Source organism: Pantherophis guttatus, chromosome 2 (assembly GCF_059756535.1).
Source record: "Pantherophis guttatus breed Tessera chromosome 2, ASM5975653v1, whole genome shotgun sequence".
In the NCBI taxonomy this organism is placed as follows: Eukaryota; Metazoa; Chordata; class Lepidosauria; order Squamata; family Colubridae; genus Pantherophis; species Pantherophis guttatus.
Window position 1 is genome coordinate 21,814,666 of NC_142064.1, and position 21,068 is coordinate 21,835,733.

The 21,068-nt window shown below is 33.2% G+C and overlaps 1 protein-coding gene across 5 annotated transcripts in view; it reads left to right on the forward strand.

Moving 5' to 3' along the window:
* NIPBL (NIPBL cohesin loading factor) overlaps positions 1–21,068 on the forward strand; it is a 162,790-nt gene that overhangs the window by 85,616 nt on the left and 56,106 nt on the right. For 3 of the 5 annotated variants that reach the window (XM_034442384.3, XM_034442383.3, XM_060690708.2), the window contains exons 8-11: positions 2,296–2,389; positions 7,258–7,890; positions 16,597–18,090; positions 20,263–20,445. In XM_034442384.3, coding sequence (XP_034298275.1) covers positions 2,296–2,389; positions 7,258–7,890; positions 16,597–18,090; positions 20,263–20,445 — 2,404 coding nt within the window. The remainder of the gene's footprint in view (positions 1–2,295; positions 2,390–7,257; positions 7,891–16,596; positions 18,091–20,262; positions 20,446–21,068) is intronic. The other 2 variants (XM_034442385.3, XM_087888224.1) reach the window with 1 other exon arrangement.

Here is a 21,068-nt window from a genome sequence, read left to right on the forward strand (position 1 = left end):
TATTATTTAAACATAAACATTCCACTGTATGATAATTTGAATTCTTATTTCCCTGTGCATGTTTAGGAATATTTATGAACACTTTCGTTTTCATTGTGAGGCAACTTATAATTGATTTTGTTATGCCTCATCAAATGTCCTATGTAAAAATTTTGTTTAAACCTTTCCTTTAAACTTTTCTTACTATAGTCCTAAATTATCACTAATAACTGTTTCAATCTTTGGATGATATAATAGGGAATGGAGGAGAAAAATGCACAAACTTATGTGAACTGTGTGTATAATTAACATGGACTAATATTTTCTATTTTCACTGAAGTATCTCAAGTGGTAGATGAGTTGGCTGTTTAAAACCTCTCTTTGATGTACAGTTGCAAGAAAAAGTATGTGAACCCCTTGGGATTACGTGAAGTTTTGCATGAATTGGCCATAAAATGTGTTCTGAACTTCATCTAAGTTACAACAATAGAAAAACAAGCCTGCTTAAAATAATACTACACAAACATTAGATGTTGGCATGGTTTAATTGAACATAACATGTAAACATTCACAGTGCAGGGAAGAAAAAGTATGTGAGCCCCTAGCCTAATGACGTCTCCAAGAGCTAATTGGAGCCAGGAGTGAGCCAACCTTGACTCCAATCAGTGTGATGATATTGGATGTGTTGCTGACAGCTGTCCTGCTCTTTAAAAACACACACCTGTTTTGGGTTTACTGGTTTCAAGAAGCACTGTCTGATGTGAACCATGCCTCGCAGAAAAGAGCTCTCAGAAGACCTACGATCAAGAATTGTTGACTTGCATGAAGCTGGAAAGGGTTACAAAAGTATCTCCAAAAGCCTTGATGTTCATGTGTCCACGGTAAGACAGACTGTCTACAAATGGAGAAAGTTTAGCACTGTTGCTACTCTCCCTAGGTGTGGTCGTCCTGTAAAAATTACTGCAAGAGCACAGCACAGAATGCTTCATGAGATAAAGAAGAATCCTAGAGTGTCAGCTAAAGACCTACAGAAATCTCTGGCACATGCTAACATTTTTGTTGACACATCTACAATAAGGAAAACATTAAACAAGAATGGAGTACATGGGAGGACACCACGGAGGAAGCCATTGCTGTCCAAAAAAAATATTGCAGCACATTTGAAGTTTGCAAAAGAGCACCTGGATGTTTCACAGCACTATTGACAAAATATACTGTGGACAGATGAAACCAAAATTGAGTTGTTTGGGAAGAACACACAACACTATGTGTGGAGAAAAAAAGGCACAGCACACCAACATCAAAACCTCATCCCCACTGTAAAACATGGCGGAGGGAGCATCATGGTTTGGGGCTGCTTTGCTGCCTCAGGGCCTGGACGGATTGTTGTCATTGATGGGAAAATGAATTCCAGAGTTTATCAAGACATTTTGTAGGAAAACGTACGACCATCTGTCCGCCAACTGAAGCTTTGCAGAGGATGGGTGATGCAACAGGACAATGACCCAAAGCATACAAGTAATTCAACAAAAAAATGGCTTCAACAGCACAGAATACGCCTTCTGGAGTGGCCCAGTCAGAGTCCTGACCTCAACCCGATTGAAATGTTGTGGCATGACCTTAAGAGAGCGATTCACACCAGACATCCCAAGAATATTGCTACACTGAAACAGTTTTGTGAAGAGGAGTGGTCCAAAATTACTCCAGATCGTTGTGCAGGTCTGATCTGCAACTACAGGAAATGTTTGGTTGAGGTTATTGCTGCCAAAGGAGGGTCAACCAATTATTAAGTCCAAAGGTTCACATACTTTTTCCTCCCTGCACTGTGAATGTTTACATGTTATGTTCAATTAAACCATGGCAACATCTAATGTTTGTGTAGTATTATTTTAAGCAGACTGTGTTTTTCTATTGTTGTGACTTAGATGAAGTTCAGAGCACATTTTATGACCAATTCATGCAAAACTCCATGTAATCCCAAGGGGTTCACATACTTTTTCTTGCAACTGTATATGTATTTCTAGTTCCAAATTAGATTAAAATAGTTAGTTTTGCCAAAAACCTCTCCACAGAGCAATTTATCTGATCTTCACATGATTTTCAGTGGGAATCATCTACTAAGAATTAAGGACAGCTCCTTAGTAGCATTCCCATCCCCTGCCAAGAAAGATCTATCAGAAGGTTTCATGGCTGCCTAGAAAAGTCGTAATTTTAGTAGCAAAAGTTGTAAATAAAGTATGGCTGAGATATTTACAAATATTGTAAATGATTGTTTAAATAATAATTTAAAAAGTTGTTCATTTCTAATTATTGTAGGATGGTGATTCTTCAATAAGGAACACTGCATCGTTTTCCTTGAGATCACCACAGTCAGTATGTTCTCCCGCTGGAAGTGATGGAACTCCCAAAGGTACTTTTATAGTTTTGTATTCTTCTAGTTGGACTCTTCTAAAAATTCAAATGAAGAAGATACTTGATATTTTCAGGGATGTGCAATCTTTTTTGGGCAGGACATTGCCTCTCCCCCATGATATGACAAAGATATTAGATGGGCCAATACAAAACAAAATCTGATATTGATAAACGGGAGTGAAATTAACCACTGTTCACTTTTCATCTCTTTAAGAATTAAGTGTTGGCATTACCTTTTGGATTTGATTCCATAAGTGATCCTTGACAGAGATAAATATCTGGTTATTTAAGAAGAATTGATCTTCTGAAATGTAAAATTATTACGAATATTTAAATTCAGTATTAATTTTGAAAAATGGGAATTTTAAAATTAAAATATTTGAAAATAAAGGTACACATTCCCTTTTGTCTATAAGAGAAAGTAAAATTTCATACTCTTAATTGCAGCGCCATTTGAAATTTGAATGTATTTATAATTTTGAACAACCTAACAAAATATACTTTTTCTGTTGTTTTGTAATTCCAAACACTAATTTTTGACTGAGGTCCTGAAAAGCTACTTTGTGGGCTACATTTCGTTCTTTATGGAGTTGAATACTACAATATTAGAAGTGGGGGTTATTGTATAAGTGAAGAAAAAACTCCAGTTTAAAATAATTGTTCTAATTGCTTGTTCAAAGTATCTGAACCACATACAATCTTATTCAAATAATTTGATCATTAACTTCAGTATATTATATATTTTATATTTAGCCCAAGACAGTTGCTCTTCACTAAGTGCAGCCCAGGCAAGCTGAAATATTGAACACCCATGATCTAATGCAGGGGTGTCAAACTCACGTTGTCACGGCAGCATCATGTGATGGCTTGGGACTTTTTCCCCCTTCACTCAACCGAGTGTGGGTGTGGCCAGCGCGTGACGCATCTGGCCCGTGGGGCAAGAGTTTGAGCCCTGATCTAATGAATCAATGTGATCTGACTATTTAAGAATCTGAACAGTCATTTTACTTTCACTATTGAGTCTATTTGGTTTGAACAGTTAATTTGATAAAAGGTTTGTCTTCACATACGCAATTTTCAAGATTTGAAGCATTGAATGATTTTAAAGGAATTATTTGATTCAACTGCCTTTCAAAGTTTCAAACTATTCCATCACTTATAGGTGTTACAGAGAGATACAAATCAACCCTTCACCAATTAGTCTGAAGATCTTTGTTCTGCCTTTCTCTGAAGTCATAATGTCACTATTCAGCAAATGTAGTATTTAAAACCAAAAAAACATCCTTTTAAAAAAACTATGTGCCCCTGATCACTGAAAGATTGCCCATCCTTGTTCTTAAAAAAATGGACTTCTGACGTTGTTGATTTTATGCATGAAACTTTTATTTAATAGTTAATAATTAATATCATAATACTATCTTAATTCTTTCTAATTAAATTTTATTAGCAATACTAGATACTTATTTTCTTTATTACAATAACAGATGATAACAAATATAGTATGATTTGTAAAGACTTGTGTCAGTCTTCCAACTAAATGGATCTCTAAATAAACATGTTATTCCTGTGAGGAACATCAATTGTGCAAGCTAGTTCTACTTTAGAGGAAAGGTATTTTCAACTGGAGAATTAATTATATACATATTTAAAAATATACACGCACATATTCACTTTGGCTTTGATTTTCACTTTAGTACATGCTAAGCTGACAATAGTAATTACAGGACAAAAGTAAAAGGGGAGTTATCTTGATCATTCATCTACTTCATCTAGAAAACTCTTCTTGGGTGGTCTGAAAGAATGTTCATTGACTAGGCTGCTATATAGAAGATAAAAAAAATCTTGGATTACTTTATTGTCTATTAAATATCTAGTGAACATTCAGATTTTTATATTATTTTTATGAATTGAAAAAGTATGATATTTAAAAATTCAATAACTCAATGAATTCTTACCTTAAATTATATTCTAAGTATTTGTCCCTTAATATGTTTTTGGGAGGAGTATTTCTATACCTGGTAACCCTTGGTATTAAAAGGTTAGTGGAAGTGATTTAATTATATAAATCACTACTAAGTTAGTTTAATTAGTTGTAGAATTGTAGACAGTTTTGTGATTTTTTAAGTGAATTTTAGCATACTGATTTAAGCATACTGATTTTGTTTGACTCATTGGATTTTTTATTTCTTTTCTATAATAAAGGCTAGAACCAACATTAATACTGTGCTTACTTTATAAGAGAGATCCTTTCAGAAAGGATGGCTATTTACTTTTTGGATAGTAACTGATCTTTTCTTAGAGCCTTCAAAAATGATTCATTTCCATTCTACTTATCTCCATATTGTTAAACCAGAAATATGCTTTTGTTGCTCAGAAATGTATAAACTGAGCAAAAAAACTTATTTTTGGTATATTAGGATTTTGTGTATTAGAACTTATGTATTCATTCTAAAAGTCCTCTTGATTTTAAGAAAAGCCCAAGATTCTGGTACACATTTTGATAACTTGCTAGAGGTAAGTATTTACTCTTTTAATAATCATTGTCACGGAGCCATTAGGGTACATTAATCTACATTATGGTAGATTAATTACTGATAAATCCAAAAAATACACAAGTATTTATATAGTAGAATATAATCAAATCAGTTTCTCAAATTTGAGTTTATTTTCCTTTGTCCTCTTCCAGGAAGTGAGACAAATTTATTGAGGGCAATTTACGTATAAAGATATAAAAATGTTTGTGGGGTTAAATGTGTTGAATTATCATTTGTAATTTACGGCTTGTTTCTATTTAATGGAGAGGTGAACATTTAATACCTAAAAGACTAAATCGATTATGTACAGTATGTGGCATCAGGCCAAATGTTAAATATTTGTCAGTTTCACTTGTGAAGTTTAGTTTATAAAATACTACCTTGCTCTAATATTTCAGTGCAAAATGATTTATTTATTTATGCATTCAAATTAGTTACGTTACAATTGTATGTCCTTCTTTTAGATCCTTTTGTTGTCAAGCCTAAAGTGACTGCTTTGAATAGATTTGTAGTTCATTAAATCTGTAAAAGTGTTGTAAGATTTGCGTACTGTGAAATCTCTGAATTTCTGAACCTTATAGATTTCTACGAACCATTCTATTTTAGATAAAATTATTAGTAAATTTATAAAAAAAACAACTATGGATTGGAGTTCAAGAACTAAGAATAGTATTAGTGAATAAAAATGAAAGGTTCTTTCTAAAGATAATCAATCAAGGAAATTTTCAGGTAGATCAAGCTACCTGATAAAATATTTGGAAAATGTGTTTTTGAATCTAGATAGAGCTGTAGTCTATATGCTAGTCTTCCTCTATATTTTAGCTGTATTTATTTGCAAAATATTTTTCAAAAGATTGCATATATCAGAACTTCAGGTTAAGTATTTCCCTTGCTGATTTCTATTTTGTAATATCTCAAGGTTACATGGAAGTAAATGGTCAATGTAACTGAAGTCTTGTCCAAAATAACTACACTCAAAGCAGATTTATTAGAAGCTTGTTTTGAAATAATGTAGAAGAGCAATTCCATAGTCCTTTTATGCAGCTTGCTCAGTGGCATAATTTATTTTCAGGAAAGTTTTCATTAGGGATTCTCCATCAGTTTGAGATGAATACATATGCAAATGATTCAGTGCTGTTAACATAAGTTGTATATTCTTTTTTATTCTCTAAAGAATACTTAATATTCTAATTAATACTGTGTTCTCTAGGTAATTCATTTTTAAATGCAAAATAAATAAATAAATATGAAACTTCCAGCTTCTAAAGTTCAAGAGTACATAATGTTTCTTATGATTATATATATATAATTGTTTTTGAAGTGTACTTGAATTTAAAATATAGATATTATAATCTTATTAAGAAGTGCCTTCTACTTGCTTCACAGACTATGATGTTTTAAATCAATCTTAAATGTTCATATCTGTGATGCTTGCTAGTTGAAAATGCAACAGCATCATATAACTTAGTAATCCTTTCCTACCTTTTTTCTGAAGAACAGGAAGACATAACTAAAAAAGGAAATATTTTAGTTGGCAAAGAACTATTAGAATAATTGTTTGTTTTTAAATTTTATTTATTAATTTTATCCCCACTTGAGTTGTTTAATGGATTCTAGATGATATCCCAGTATTTTGTTGAGACTAAAATAAGGTAAAAAGTTTGTCATAGAAAAGAATTTGTTTTATTAAAAGATGTGATAGGAAATCTACTTTGCTCATTCCTTTGAAATATATTGTCTGAACATTGGGAAGGATGTGATGCTTATAAACAATAACCTAATGTACATAATGTTATGGCAACTACTGTCAAGTATGTAAATATACAATAATTTGTATGTATAAATGATTTCAGTTAATCACTAAAAAAAGCAAAGGCAAGTAATCTGCTAGCCATTAAAAAATATTTTCCTGTGTATAAAATGTGCAAGCTTTTTATGTTTGATGTTATGTGTGTATATTGCAATGGAGTTTTATTCTCTATATTTGTGCTTTCATCACTATAGTGAGTGACTAACCATTTCAGTGCTAACTTTGCATTGGCTGGTTTTTGTTTAATATTTGTTTTTGATAGCTCGCAGCTTGAACTGAAATGTGAATGTATTATGTCAAAAGTATTGCATTTTTTAAGAATGACTCTTCTGCTAGATGTGGATTGCCAGATTGGTAGGCATAGATTTTGTTGTAGTGTTTATTTTCAGAGCTCATTTTTTATTTTGTAAATACGTATATATGTATTAATATGGATTGTTAATAAAGGTTGTTACATTGTGTGTGCTGTCATGAAAATATGAATCTACATAACTACTCAGTTTTTCTAAATTATTATTCTAGGATCAAGACCACCTTTAATACTTCCATCTCAGCCTCCACCTTATTCATCACCTAGAGATGTTCCCCCAGACATATTGTTAGATTCTCCAGAAAGAAAGCAAAAGAAACAAAAGAAAATGAAATTAGTCAAGGATGAAAAAGACCAGACTGAAAAAGCTGCAATGTATGATATTATTAGTTCTCCATCCAAGGACTCAACTAAACTTACATTAAGACTCAGTCGTATAAGATCTTCAGATATGGACCAGCAAGATGACATGCTTTCTGGTTTGGAAAACAGTAATGCATCGGAAGGGGATATTTCTTTTAATGTGCAGTATCCAGGACAGACATCTAAAACGCCAGTTACTCCACAGGATATTAATAGGCCTCTAAATGCTGCTCAGTGTTTACCGCAGCATGAACAAACAGCATTCCTCCAGGCGCAACAAGTGCCTGTTTTACAACCGAACACTTCAGTTTCTGCAAAACAACCTCAAAATCCTTTGGTACAGACACATCCACAGGTTTCACAGCACGGGACTATTACGCCATATGATGAAGTAGAATTGGATGCGTTGGCTGAAATTGAACGGATAGAACGGGAATCAGCTATTGAAAGGGAACGGTTTTCAAAAGAAGTGCAAGACAAAGGTAAAAATACTTGTAGTCTAAAAGATAGTTGAATATCCTTGGTGTGTAAAGATACTATACAATTGCTGTAGGGATACATTTTTGACAATGCACAGCAGGTAGCTTCAAAATAATTGTAGGAGAGTATTATTTCTTATTACATAGTTATTTCTTATTACATACTGGCAGTTACAAAAAAATGGCCTGTTACTCAAACCATAACTGTTCACAGTCTACATTCCTAAATCACAAAAAGCTATAGTACTTAAGTGTGCTTTAGCATATACAGGCAGTTAAGACTACAATTGGGACAGGAATTTCCATTTCTAAGCAATGTGATTGTTAACTGACTCATGCCCAGTTTTACAACCTTTTTTTTTTTTTTGCTGTGGTCATGAAATGAATCACTGAGTTAAGTGAATCACATGGTCATTCAGTGAATCTGACTTTCAATTTGCTTGTTGGAAGCCAGCTGGGAAGGTCACAAATGGCAGTCATGTGGCCCCCTGGTCACTGCAACTTCCATAAATGTATGCCAATTGCCAAGAACCCAAACCTCAATCACATGCCCATGGGGATGCTGTGATGGTTATAAGTGTGAGTACCAATCATAAGTCACTTTTTTCAGCACCGTTGTAACTTCAGACAGTCAATACAGTCATAAACCAAGGATTACATTAAAACTGCCTTCACAGCATCCTAAACTAGAATCAAGCAAAGCATATTATGGTTTACTGTTGGTGCATGAATCAGGGCAAAGACACGTTGTAAAGATCTATGTCAAATCAACACTAGAATTATGATTGACTAATTCCAAATCCTTAGTGTAGGAATAAATCTCATTGTATTTGAATGTAGGGATTGAAATTGCCTTAGATTTATTACCTCAAATTTTTGAGGACTGCAACATCTTCTGAAATTTTCTTGTGGTGCAAAGAGATTTAAATTTTATTTTTCCTCTTAAGGAAGATGTTTTAGAAATACTTCTTGAGAAAATACTGAAACATTTAAAGTGTATTAAGAAAAATAGGGCTTCCAGAAAAATAATTGTAGATGAATTGGAAATGAATGAAGACAGGAGGAAGGAAAAAAACAACAACAACAAATGGCTGGTCCTAGATTAACACCTGCAGTGTACCATTATGTAAAATAGTTTTCTCTAATCTGGAACAAAATGAGTTCTATCTGAAGAAAGGTGGCAGATGAAGCTTCCTAAATCAATCCTGATCAGAGGATAGTGTGAGATCTGTTTATAACAGAAAAAAAAGTATGGAGGGAAAAGAATAGTTTGATATTTGAACCTTGACTTACATTCATAAATTGATATTAAATATAGTTGAGAATGGAAGAAAAACATGATCAAATGATCAGTATGATTTAAAATCCAGATAGCAATTCAATAAACAAAGATATCTATATGGTCTGGAACCATTATAATCCTGGGAGCATATCTTATAGTAGTCCCATTTTGATGAAGCTATTAAGTGTTGGAAATCAGAGGGAAGATTATGCACAAAAATTCCAGGTAATTTCAGAAAAGAAGACAATGCATTGCATAATTAATTGAAACAACTGAATTGCAAAATTGGTGATATAGGAACATACCATATCTGAAATCTTAAATTGAACAATAACATATGATTTCAATTCCTCCTTATATGCAAAGAAAAGTTTCAAATAGTCAATCTTATTTTATGTGCTAGAATCGTAGACCAAAGTACTTGACATCAAACAGTCATTTTCAGTTAAATTGGGTACTTGCTTTAAAGATACATAGTTAATTATTAAATGTTACTAGAATTGGTTCAGCCTCTTCTTTTTAGAAATATATTGTGTTGCATCTTTGCCTAAATGACAAAAATACAGTCTTGGTAAATTATATCCTAAAATTTTACCTTATTGCAGTATATTTTAATAATAGATTTTTTTAAAAAAAGTCTGTATAGTTTTTTTTTACTTGAAGAGAGCTTAGTAGACAACATTGACTTATTCAGAACAAACCTTGCTAAATTGATTAAATTGACATTATGGAAGAGGCTTAGTTATCCTCTTGAACTGAACATACTGAGATTGTAGCAAGGTTTTTGTTGTGAAAGTATCAGGATATAATTTGAGAAATGTGAACTAGAAAACTTTGAAGGATTTATATGATATTATTTAAACATTCATATCTGGAAATAACAGTATTTATATTATTGTTAAAATTAGTCTATTCTTAGGTATTCTTCATGAGCCATACAGATTTTATTACATTTGAATATTTTATTTATTACTTGGAACAAGATAATGTATTATATCTAAGTTATATCAAACATAGGCCGAAATTCATGAAAATGTAAAAAAAAGATTAAAGCTTATGCAGGTAGTCTTTGACTTATAACCATTTGTTTAGCAACTATTTGAAGATACAATGGCACTGAAAAAGATGCCTTATGACCAGTTTTGGCAGTTACGATTAATGCAGCATGTCCATGGTTACATGACCAAAATTTGGGCGTTTGGCAACTGGCATATATTTATAATGGTTGCAGATCCCAGGATCATGGGAGCCCCAGCTGTCTTCCAACAAGCAAGGTCAATGGGGAAAAACTGAATTTACTTAACAATTCCATGATTTACTTTACAACTGTAGTGATTTGCTTAGCAACCATGACAAAAATGGTTGTAACCAGGTGAAACTCGTTTTACTAAGCAACGGAAATTCTTGTCCCAATTATGGTCATGCGTCAAGGGCTACCTGTAAATATTATTGTATATTGGGGGCTTATATCTGGCCCCAATTTTCAAGAGAAAATTGTTTAGAAGGTCGTAGTTGGATCATGAGTCAATATAGGTGCTCCTCAAGTTACAACCATTCATTTAACAAATGACACTGAAAAAAGTAACTTATGACTTGTCCTTGCACTTAAGACCAACACAGCATCCCAGTATCCCTCCGGTCACATGGTCGAATTCAGATGCATGGCATCCAGCATGTATTTACAATAATTGCCGTGTCCTAGGATCACATGATTGACATTTACAACCTTCATCAAAATTGATGAAGGAAGCTGGATTCGCTTAATAACCATATAATTCTGTTAAGAAATCTAGCAAAAAGATCATAAAATCTGGTGTATCTCACTTAATAACCACATCAATACTGCAAATTCAGGTCCCAATTATGGTTGTAAATCGAGGACTACCTTTAATGTATACAAAATAAATATCACTTTTGCTTTGTTACAGTGGCATAGTTACAAGGCTAGATGAAATTTTATTTGTAGCATTGTCTGAAATCATATAGAGAATTTTGTATGTAGCTAGTGAATTATGAAATGAATTTAATATGTATAAATCTACTATTAATTGGTTAGAAACTGTTCAAGGTTAAAAGCTGTTTAAGGTTGTGAACAAACCATCATTGGAGAGCATGACCAGATGGTGCTTTCCGTACCATATATTTTCTTTCATGGATTGAGCCAGAGGCTGGAGTTACTTATTGGCTTTCTGCAGATAAAAAATTCTACTTTTCTACTTTAATTTCCAGTTTCTGCTTCATATAAGTCAAATGTATTCAAATTATGCTCATTAGGCATTATCTCAACTATATGCCAAAGTGAGCACAGTACATGAACTTGTCATTTTTTTGAAGATCTAATTCTAAACTATAGTAATTTAATTTAAATACAATTTTTACATTTTGAAATGCAGATTAGGGTGGCAAAAATAAATTTGAAATATCTCAAACTTGTGATCTACTCCCACAAAATGTTAGAATGTCTTGCATAAAACTCTTCTTCCTGGAAAATCAGAAATAAATAGATTGCTAATTAACTAGCAGGCTACATGATATGGGGGATTGTCTTAATTCTGATGGTATTTTGTAACTGGATAGTGCTTAATCTATTGAAATTTGTACATTCACAGAAGTCTACTAATTATTATTTAACACAACAGTGTGAAGTTAATAATAAATCCATATGTGTAGGTTACAGTTAATTAGGGATGTTTTTTATTTTTATTTAATTATTAAATTTATATGCCATTCGTCTCGTATGAGGTGACATGATGAGTTGAAATGTGAACTTTGCAATATATAGTCCTATTTGAAGAGTTTTAGAGGAGATTTGTAGTCATACATTTGTACCAATCTGTATGTTTCTCCTTCTCTATTTTGTCTTTTCTTTTTTTTCTGGGGAGAGAAACAGTTAGAACCCATCTTTATCATCTGTTTTAGACTTTGTTTAGAACACGGTTATGAGAGAAAGTTTCTGTCATTATCTGCCATGCTCAGTGTCTTTTCTGCCTTGGTAAGGGTCATCTCATAGATGGTACCATTTGACCACATACACTTGATACACTTGTTTTTCTTTTGTACACTCTTTTTTTGGGGAAGATGATGATACAGGCTGGAGATCTCTCTATATCTTTTGGCATTATTTCAGGTATATACAGTATTCAAGCCCCTTCATTGTACTCAGGAGCTGTTTATCAAACTGGATTCTGGTAGCTGGACAATTCATTGATCTCTGCCCAGCTTGATCCCCCAGCATAAGAATTTGTCAATTTCAAACTTAACTTTCAAGATTTGTCCATTCCCTGCCCAGAATTTCATGTAACTCTGATGTTTTGTCTACACATAGATTGTCTTTGAATTTTCAGTGCTTTTCCACTGAAAATGTGTTTTCTCAGACATGGGGAAATCTCATGTGGGGATAGGAGCTATTTATGATACTTATTTATTTGCTCTAAGCCAAAAGAAGTTGCATAATACTCTTCTAACAGGATATATAATTTTCACCCATTCTGATTACTGTATTGGAAGACTTATGCTGCAGTTATCAGTGTCAAAACTAATATCACAACTTTTATGAAGAATTTCATATATTAAGATCCTATCATTTCCTTCCTGCTTCCTCCAATTCATACACTGGAAAATGGTGCTAAAATTGGGGCAATACCAGCTACATGGATATGCTCTCTGTACTGTTTCAGTCTCAACAAAAGACCACTACATCAGTCTCAACTTTACAACCACACTTTAAATGTTAAATTAATCTGTCAATTACTTTGGTATCATTCCTCCCAATAATTCTGGCATTATCATCAGTTCCGTTGCTGTATTTATTATGCTTTCAGCCACTGTTACCTCTTTTCTTTTCCCTCTAGCTTTGCCTTCTGCTGAGTAAAATGTTTTTTTTCTTTAAGCATCTCCTGACTTTGAAGAGGATTAATCAGACTCCAATTCTGATAAATCTTCCTTCCCACTATTGGAATGGGTAATCAAAACTCAGTATCACATTTAGAGGGTATGTAACCCTACACTGAACAGTATGTAGATACCCATTTTCCTGAGCTCAGAAAAGTAATAGCTGCCATAGGCTGGTCTGATGTTTCAACTGTAATCAAAGATCTATTGTCTTGATAGGAGTATTAGTGTTCCAAGTGACCAAGATTTCCTGCAAAAATCAGGACTGTGTAGTACTCCTTCCCTCTCTTATTCACACTTTACCTATAAAAAGAGGTAACTGATTGACAAAATGAAAAAAATAAATGTATTTTATAACTATGCTATCATCCTATAGAACAGACTACTGGATATGCATAGAATTATATGCATTTTCAATGGGAAAAATGTCACTACATTTTTGGAGAAGCTTTCTAAAGATAACAACATTTTTGAAATAAAGATGCCCATCTGACCAAGCAACAAGTCATATTGCTCAGGATATTGTGAATTGCTGTGGTAAAATTAGATTATTTGATTGTGCTAAAGTATCATGTATGTCTTTGCAGATTCACATGGACAGTTAGCTAGAATGAGATGAAAATAAGCAACTCAAACTTCTAAGCAACGCAAAGTTAGGCTGCAATAATTAAAAACAATATATAAAATGGGCCTATCCTCTGAACCATCAGTTTTATTTACTTAGCAATGATTCTATTAGATATCATCCCAACTCTTTTCCTAAGAATAAAAAATCATTGTCTAGCTCAATTTTGAGGGATCTGTATTTTAAAAATCTACATATATTTATAAGTGCCATCTTTACATTTATCACTTGATATGCTCTACTTTTTATGCATTATAGGCCTTACAGAGATGTTACAGAGGATAAATGTATTCTGCTTATGGGAATCTTTCAAATACTCCAGCATCCATTCTTGATTAAGGGTATATTGTCCATGTCTGAAAGGCTATAGAAGGGCTACAGCATTGCCTTTTGGAAAATATACTAATTGTTTTTGACAGGGAATTTCAGAGCTGCCTGAATTGAGCTGCTATTTTTTTCAAACACAAGTTTTCTTTATCAGGATTTAGTAAGATGAAAAGAACAATGGTACAAGAACCCCAGTCTTTTTCTTACAGTCTTATAGTAGGCTAGAAGATAGTGGCTCTTTTTGTAAATAACAGGAAGTTTGCAGTTGATTGTTTACATATTAGTAGCTTGAATCCCTATTGGACTGAGAATTACCAGTTTTTGCACTTTTCCTTTTGTATTACATGTTGAATCAGAGCTGAAGATCGAGGCCAATTCTGGACTAGAGGCATTGTTATTTTATTTTCAGATAGCAATTGTACTCATTCTGAGTGTCTGGTAAACAGCTGTTGGTCTGAAAAACTCTTCTTAGCACCATTCGCCATTTGCCTATGTCTTGGTGATACTCCTTTATTCTTACTTATCACTATTATTCCCCTTAGATTTGCTATATTACTGCATGTCTTCATTAAATGGTAGCTGTTGATCACTTCCAAGTATCAGTTATTAGATACTATTACATAAAAATTGTCTTTAGAGGCTTCTCTATACATTACAAACTCTTGCTCTATGTTGAAATCACTTTTCACAGGTGAGCTTCTCTCTGACTCTGTTTCAGTGCAGAGAAGTTTTCCTTAAATCTGACTCAGACCACCAACTTCATTGGAGTAATGCTGAATGTGATAGAAAGTCTCATGGTCTTGCTCCAAGACAAGCCTTGAGCTGAAGTGGACTCTGCTCATGCCTTATCCTGGGCCAAGTTCATCACAACAGTTTGAGTGCAACAGATGTGAGTCCAAATGATAGCACAGACTTGATTTCCAACCTTTGCATGCATCTCTGAAATCTTGATTTTTCAAATCTTTCATCATTGCCAAACCCAACAGCAGTTAGAATGTGTATTTGCATCTTAGTGCATTGATCTTTAGAACAATAAACCAGGATTAGCAGTTACTAGCTGAATTTATCTTGGAGCAGTTACAATCATATCATAATATTAAAATAGATACGTCTTAAACAGGTTGAAATTTTGGCCCAGAAATATCAATGACATCCTATTGTAGACAATACAGCTTTTCACATCTATAGTCAGGACTGAACCAATCTATGTCTGTATTAGATACTGTAGTTCCCCTTTGGAACAGTTTTTTTTCCTCCCTGATGGACTTTCTCTTTGTCTGGAAGAATCCTACTCTAATGATTCTTTGAATTACATTCTAAGCATTCTTAAGAACTGAGATCTTTCAAGAATTTGTTTCACATATAGAAGGCACAGATGAAACTCATTATAGTACAGCCAAAATTAATGCTATTTGTATTGCAGTGGCACTTTATTAGGCAAAGTCTTTCTATACAAATAGAGAAGAATTTTATCTGTTCCTGCCACTCTTAATTATTAGCAAGTAAAATTTGTGATTCTGTTCCACTTGGTAAAAGAAGCTTGCATTCAACAAGCAGATAATCCAGAGTTCTTTTTGGCACTCCAGCCTTCTGAGTCTTGCACTGATTGTATGAAACAATCAGGTTTTCACTTATTTTCCCTACAGATCTATGATATTTTTCTTTAGTTTGTAAGCGAACATACAAAATTGCTATAAATGTAATCCGCCACCTCCTTATGTTCAAAGAAACATACATTTGATTCTGCCTCTCATTATTCTCCATTAGAGTTCATTTGTCTGCTCTATCTTCTCGGTGGCATTGACATTCAATTTGAGCCACAACAATACCCGTTGTTGCTGATATATATGTGCATTTGCAAGATGTGTGTTTAATCTACCTTTCTATGACACTACTGCTTAGAACTTTGGGCATAATTAGTGCAAGCTTTAGGAGAGATTGTGTTCATTGCTTTGAAATAATAGCTTTTTATGATGTATAAATTGGCTTGCTGTTCACCATGTACTGTATATATACATATGATCTGCAAAAATCATGGTTAACAACAATTTGCTTGTGTGTATTTTGGTTCTTCAAATAGTTTTCTGTTCATTATAAAAGCTGCAATCCTTATTCATTGACTTGGTATTTTAAGGTCAAGAAATATTTCCTCTCTTGGCCGTCACTGAACTGGAAGAAAAAATGAAGCTCAAATTGGTGCCTAAAGATTTCAGTTCTAGAATATTTTGACTAAGAGGCTGGTTATGCCAAACTCATAAATTAATATTCAGGCAATCACTTAAACTATTGAAGATACATGTAAGCAACTTGCTTCTCTGATTTCCTTGATACATTCAAATAGATTTGTGAAAACTCAGAATTGAGGAAGTATGATAACTGAAGTATTTACAGTTCCTTCCACAATTATCAGTGTTATATAAATGGTTTACAAAGAAATTAGCAAATAGTTAACAAATAATGTTCCAGATCAATCAAAGTATATAATCATGTATGAACATATTAAAATACATATGTTTTTGTGGGTCTACATAAAGTGTTCTATAAAATGATAAGCACCTTTTAACAATTTTTCGTTGATCTGCAGATAAGCCTTTAAAGAAACGAAAACAAGATTCCTTTCCACAGGAGGCTGGAGGTGCTACAGGAGGAAATAAACCAGCTTCTCAGGACACAAATTCTGCAGGAAATGGGTCACGACCAGCCTTGATGGTTAGTATCGATCTACAGCAAGCCGGACGGGCGGACTCTCAGGCAGTTCTTACTCAGGACTTGGACATTATCAAAAAGCCTGAAGAGATAAAGCAGTGTAATGATGGTTCTCTATTCATTGCCCAAGATGATGTAATTGGAGTACTAAAACTAAAAACAGAAAACTTCCCTGAAACTCTAAGGAAAAAGTCAGATTCTGAAGGGATAAAAATGGAAGTACAACATAATGAGAACAAACAAACAGGAATACAACAAAATGAGGGTAAACGGATAGAAATTAAACACTGTGAAAGCAAGCAAGCAGAAGTTAAACATGAAAGCAAACATGAAAATAGACAGGTGGATGTGAAACAAAATGAGGGCAAGCAAAATAATGGCAAGCAGGAAATAAGACAAAGACCCGAGACTCCAAAACAAAAAAATGAAGTGAGGCCAGATACTCCAAAACAGAAAAATGAAGGCAGACCAGAAACCCCAAAGCAGAAGAATGAAGGCAGGCCAGAAACCCCTAAACACAGACATGAAAACAGGCGTGATTCTAATAAATCTTCATTGGAAAAGAAGCTCGAAATATCTAAATATAAAATGGACATGAAATCTGATCCATCCAGGGTGAAATCTGAAAGGTCTGACTCATTAAAACAGAGGCCTGATGGGCGTTCAATTTCTGATTCCGTAAGACGGGATCATGATGGCCTTAAACAAAAAACTGAGGACAGAGGTGAATCAGAACGATATAGAGGAGATCCATCAAAGTTACGAAGACCGGAATATTTGCGATCTTCAAGTAAAGGAGAACATGATTCTAAACATATCATTAGAACTGATAACACAAAAGCAGAGAGACTAGAAAGGAAACACAGACATGAGTCTGGTGAGTCCCGGGATAAGCTGTCTTCTGGAGATCAGAGATCAAGACCGGACAGTCCTCGTATTAAACAGGAAAGTAAATTAAGAACTGATAGACCAAGTTTTAAATCACAGAACAGTAAGGATGATCGTAGGACAGATGGTAATAAAAGCAAAATGGATAGTAGTAAAGCACACGGAGATAGCAAAACTGAGTTTCCCAGTTATTTGTTGGGGGGAAGATCTGGGGCTTTAAAACATTTTATCATTCCAAAAATAAAACGTGATAAAGATGGCAATGTCATGCACGAAGTAAGGAAATCAGAATTTAAAGGTGAACCGAAGAATAAGGTTGAGAAGATTGGACTAGTAGAAGATCTAAATAAAGGAGCCAAACCAGTAGTTGTTCTGCAAAAGCTTTCTATGGATGATGTACAAAAATTTATTAAGGACAGAGAAGACAAATCAAGAAGCTCTTGTTTCAGATCTAACAAAAACAAGTCATCCAAATCAAGTAAAGGTAAGAGTGCAACATTTTATCCATTACATTTAATGTCTCGATGAGTTTGACTATAAAAAATTCCTTCCTTGACAAGTTATTAATAATTACTTGAAAATAAATTATAAAAATATTAGTTGGTTTGACTTATTTTGATTTTTAATCCATATTTCTAAGAAAAATGATTATTATTATTATTATTATTATTGTTATGAAATCTAGTTTTGTGAATGTAGTCAAGCAATATCTAGATAGCTGTTCATTGGAGCTGTTTCATTTGGATTCCTATACTGAGCTGAGGGTTGAATTCAGTGGTCCAAATGGTTCATTCTAATTCAGTGACTCTAGTTTGTGATGGGATAATTTGATCTCTTAATAATCAAGATTTCCAGTTTGCATTTGGGTGATGACCTTGGCCCACTCCATTTTCAGAATGGTTAAAATATTAAAGTCGCTACATTCATACAAAAATGAATGTTTCCACTATTGTGGAAAGTGCTGTCTTATTGTCAATGAGAAAGCATATTGGTTCATGCTACTGGATTGTTCCTGCTTTGTATCATTCAGCCAGCAGAAATGGATTCAGGCACTCAAACTGTGCCAAAGTTTGAATGAAAGGCATATTAGATAATTTGAGCAGCTTATTTTGTATATAAAGTGGAAGAGATAGCTCTACATTGCTTCAACACAAATTTTTGGGGAAGTCCAGTTCCAGTTTATTGTTCCTGAACAACAAAATGCCAGAACCTTGCAAACCATTCCCCGTCTCCAAAAATAAGTGAGGAGGGAACAATTCAGCTGCATATTTTCTCTTGGAACAAATTAGAACTTAAAATGAGATCCTGAATCATTGTCATGTCTAAGCTTCCTATGGAAGCAAAACAATGTAATGTGCCACAGCAAAACATACGTACACAAAATGACTGTGTCTGTCAGAGTGAATTAGGCATAAAGAGCCTATGTAGATAACAAAATTTTCTATCTAAAGATGTGAGAGATGTGAATTTTTAAAAATGTATTTTCAGAAATAAATATAAAAAAATAGGTAAATGAAGAAAAGGTAGTCTGCTAATATTATCGCTTTTATTTCTCAGGTCAATAAATACGATCACTGGAGTTAAATATCTCATTTCTATCATTCAACCATTATACTCCACAACTGAATTTTTCAGATTAATTTCACATGGCATTTTATCTCTATTTTCATATAATTCTTAAAATAAATGTAAATATATCTACAGTTTTATCTACAGTTCTAGCTGGAGAAAAGTCTTATATATGGAAGTGGAAATAGCTGTTCAAAGAGATCATATTTATTTATTTATTGCACTTATATCAATTATAAGTTTCAGTAGATATGAAAATGTGGTTTGTGAGTTATGACCACAATGGGAGAAGAAATACTTTTGTGAAAAGCCTTTTGCTTCTGTTAAAGTGGGAGCATATTTATTGCTTCGTTGATATATTCTGCAATAGACTAGTAAATCTTTCACCTCTTTGAAACTTGCACTGTTGAAGATATTCTCTTGTCTGTGGGTGAAAGTCCTTTCCACAGTAATACATAGAATCTCATTATGAACAGATACATTCAAGAAGGTACAAAAAGAACTTTTCAATCTGTTTCTGATGACTTTGATATTACAACTTACTGTTGTAAATATATAGAGAAAAATGTTTGCTACCTTTATTATTTATTTGATTTATTTGGTTTCTAAACATTACTGAAAATGTATGCAAACTATACTGTAGATTCTTAGATTCTACTATAACTGCAGAATCTGAATCTTGTCAATATAATTTATATCTGTGAACAGAAACTAACTTCAGACATATTGCATGCTAATGCACACTATTTGCTTACACCAACAATAAATGAATAACAAATGATTGCAAAGAAAATGTATGTATTATGTTTATATAAATTCTTCTGAACTAGATACATTCTGAGAGAGATAGAAACATTTTAGGTTCTTTTTGCAACAGAGTTCTTGTCATGTTTACATTTCACTCTTTCCATTTTTAATAATTAGAAACAGATAATACTGTGTGTTTTTAAGTTGCTGTACCATTATTAATAATTTATAAATTGGCTTGGGGGTTTGATGTGAAAAGCAGTATAAAATGTTAATTTGTCTTTTAGATATTAACAATATTTGGATTTATATTCACTTACAGTATACTCTTGATTAATAGGTAGCATAGATCAGTCAGTGTTAAAGGAATTACCTCCAGAACTACTAGCAGAAATTGAATCTACCATGCCACTTTGTGAACGAGTGAAAATGAATAAACGTAAGCGTAGCACAGTAAACGAAAAACCAAAATATGCTGAAATTAGTTCTGATGAAGACAATGACAGTGAAGAGGCTTTTGAAAGTAAGTAGAATGGTGGTTTCTTTTGATAATGGTAATACATGTATTTGGTAATATGTTTTCTAGCAATTTGCAAGTCAACCTTGCTAATTTGAGTAAAGCAGTTTAAACAGATGAGGCCAGGATAGATTGCTGCAATACATGCACACACAACCACAACCACACATACACACAGACGCCTTATGTTAATGGAAATATTAAACCTAGAAAGCTATAATGTTTATTAAGTAATCTGATAAATAGTTTTTCTACACTATGTAAAGGGATATGTAATTTAGTTAAGTAATAGCCAATAATCTCACTTTTAAAAAAAAGCAAATGAAAGAGGCTACAGAGGTATAATGGGACAGGAGGCTTTAGAATCAAGTTTATGTGCTGTGACTAGAATACCTCAAAAAGAAAAACACTAGAGCTCCTTACTGAGAACTTGAAAATGTAGAATTAAATTTGAATATAAAGTAGTATTTGAGCTAGGGCTAATATTGAATATTAAGTAGTATTTGTTGTTTTTGTTAATGAACAACAATTTTGTATAGATATTGATACAAGGTTTCAAATTAACAAAATAAATGAATATGTGATCTGTATGTGCAATGGCATATTGCTTATATTATTTATTTAAAACT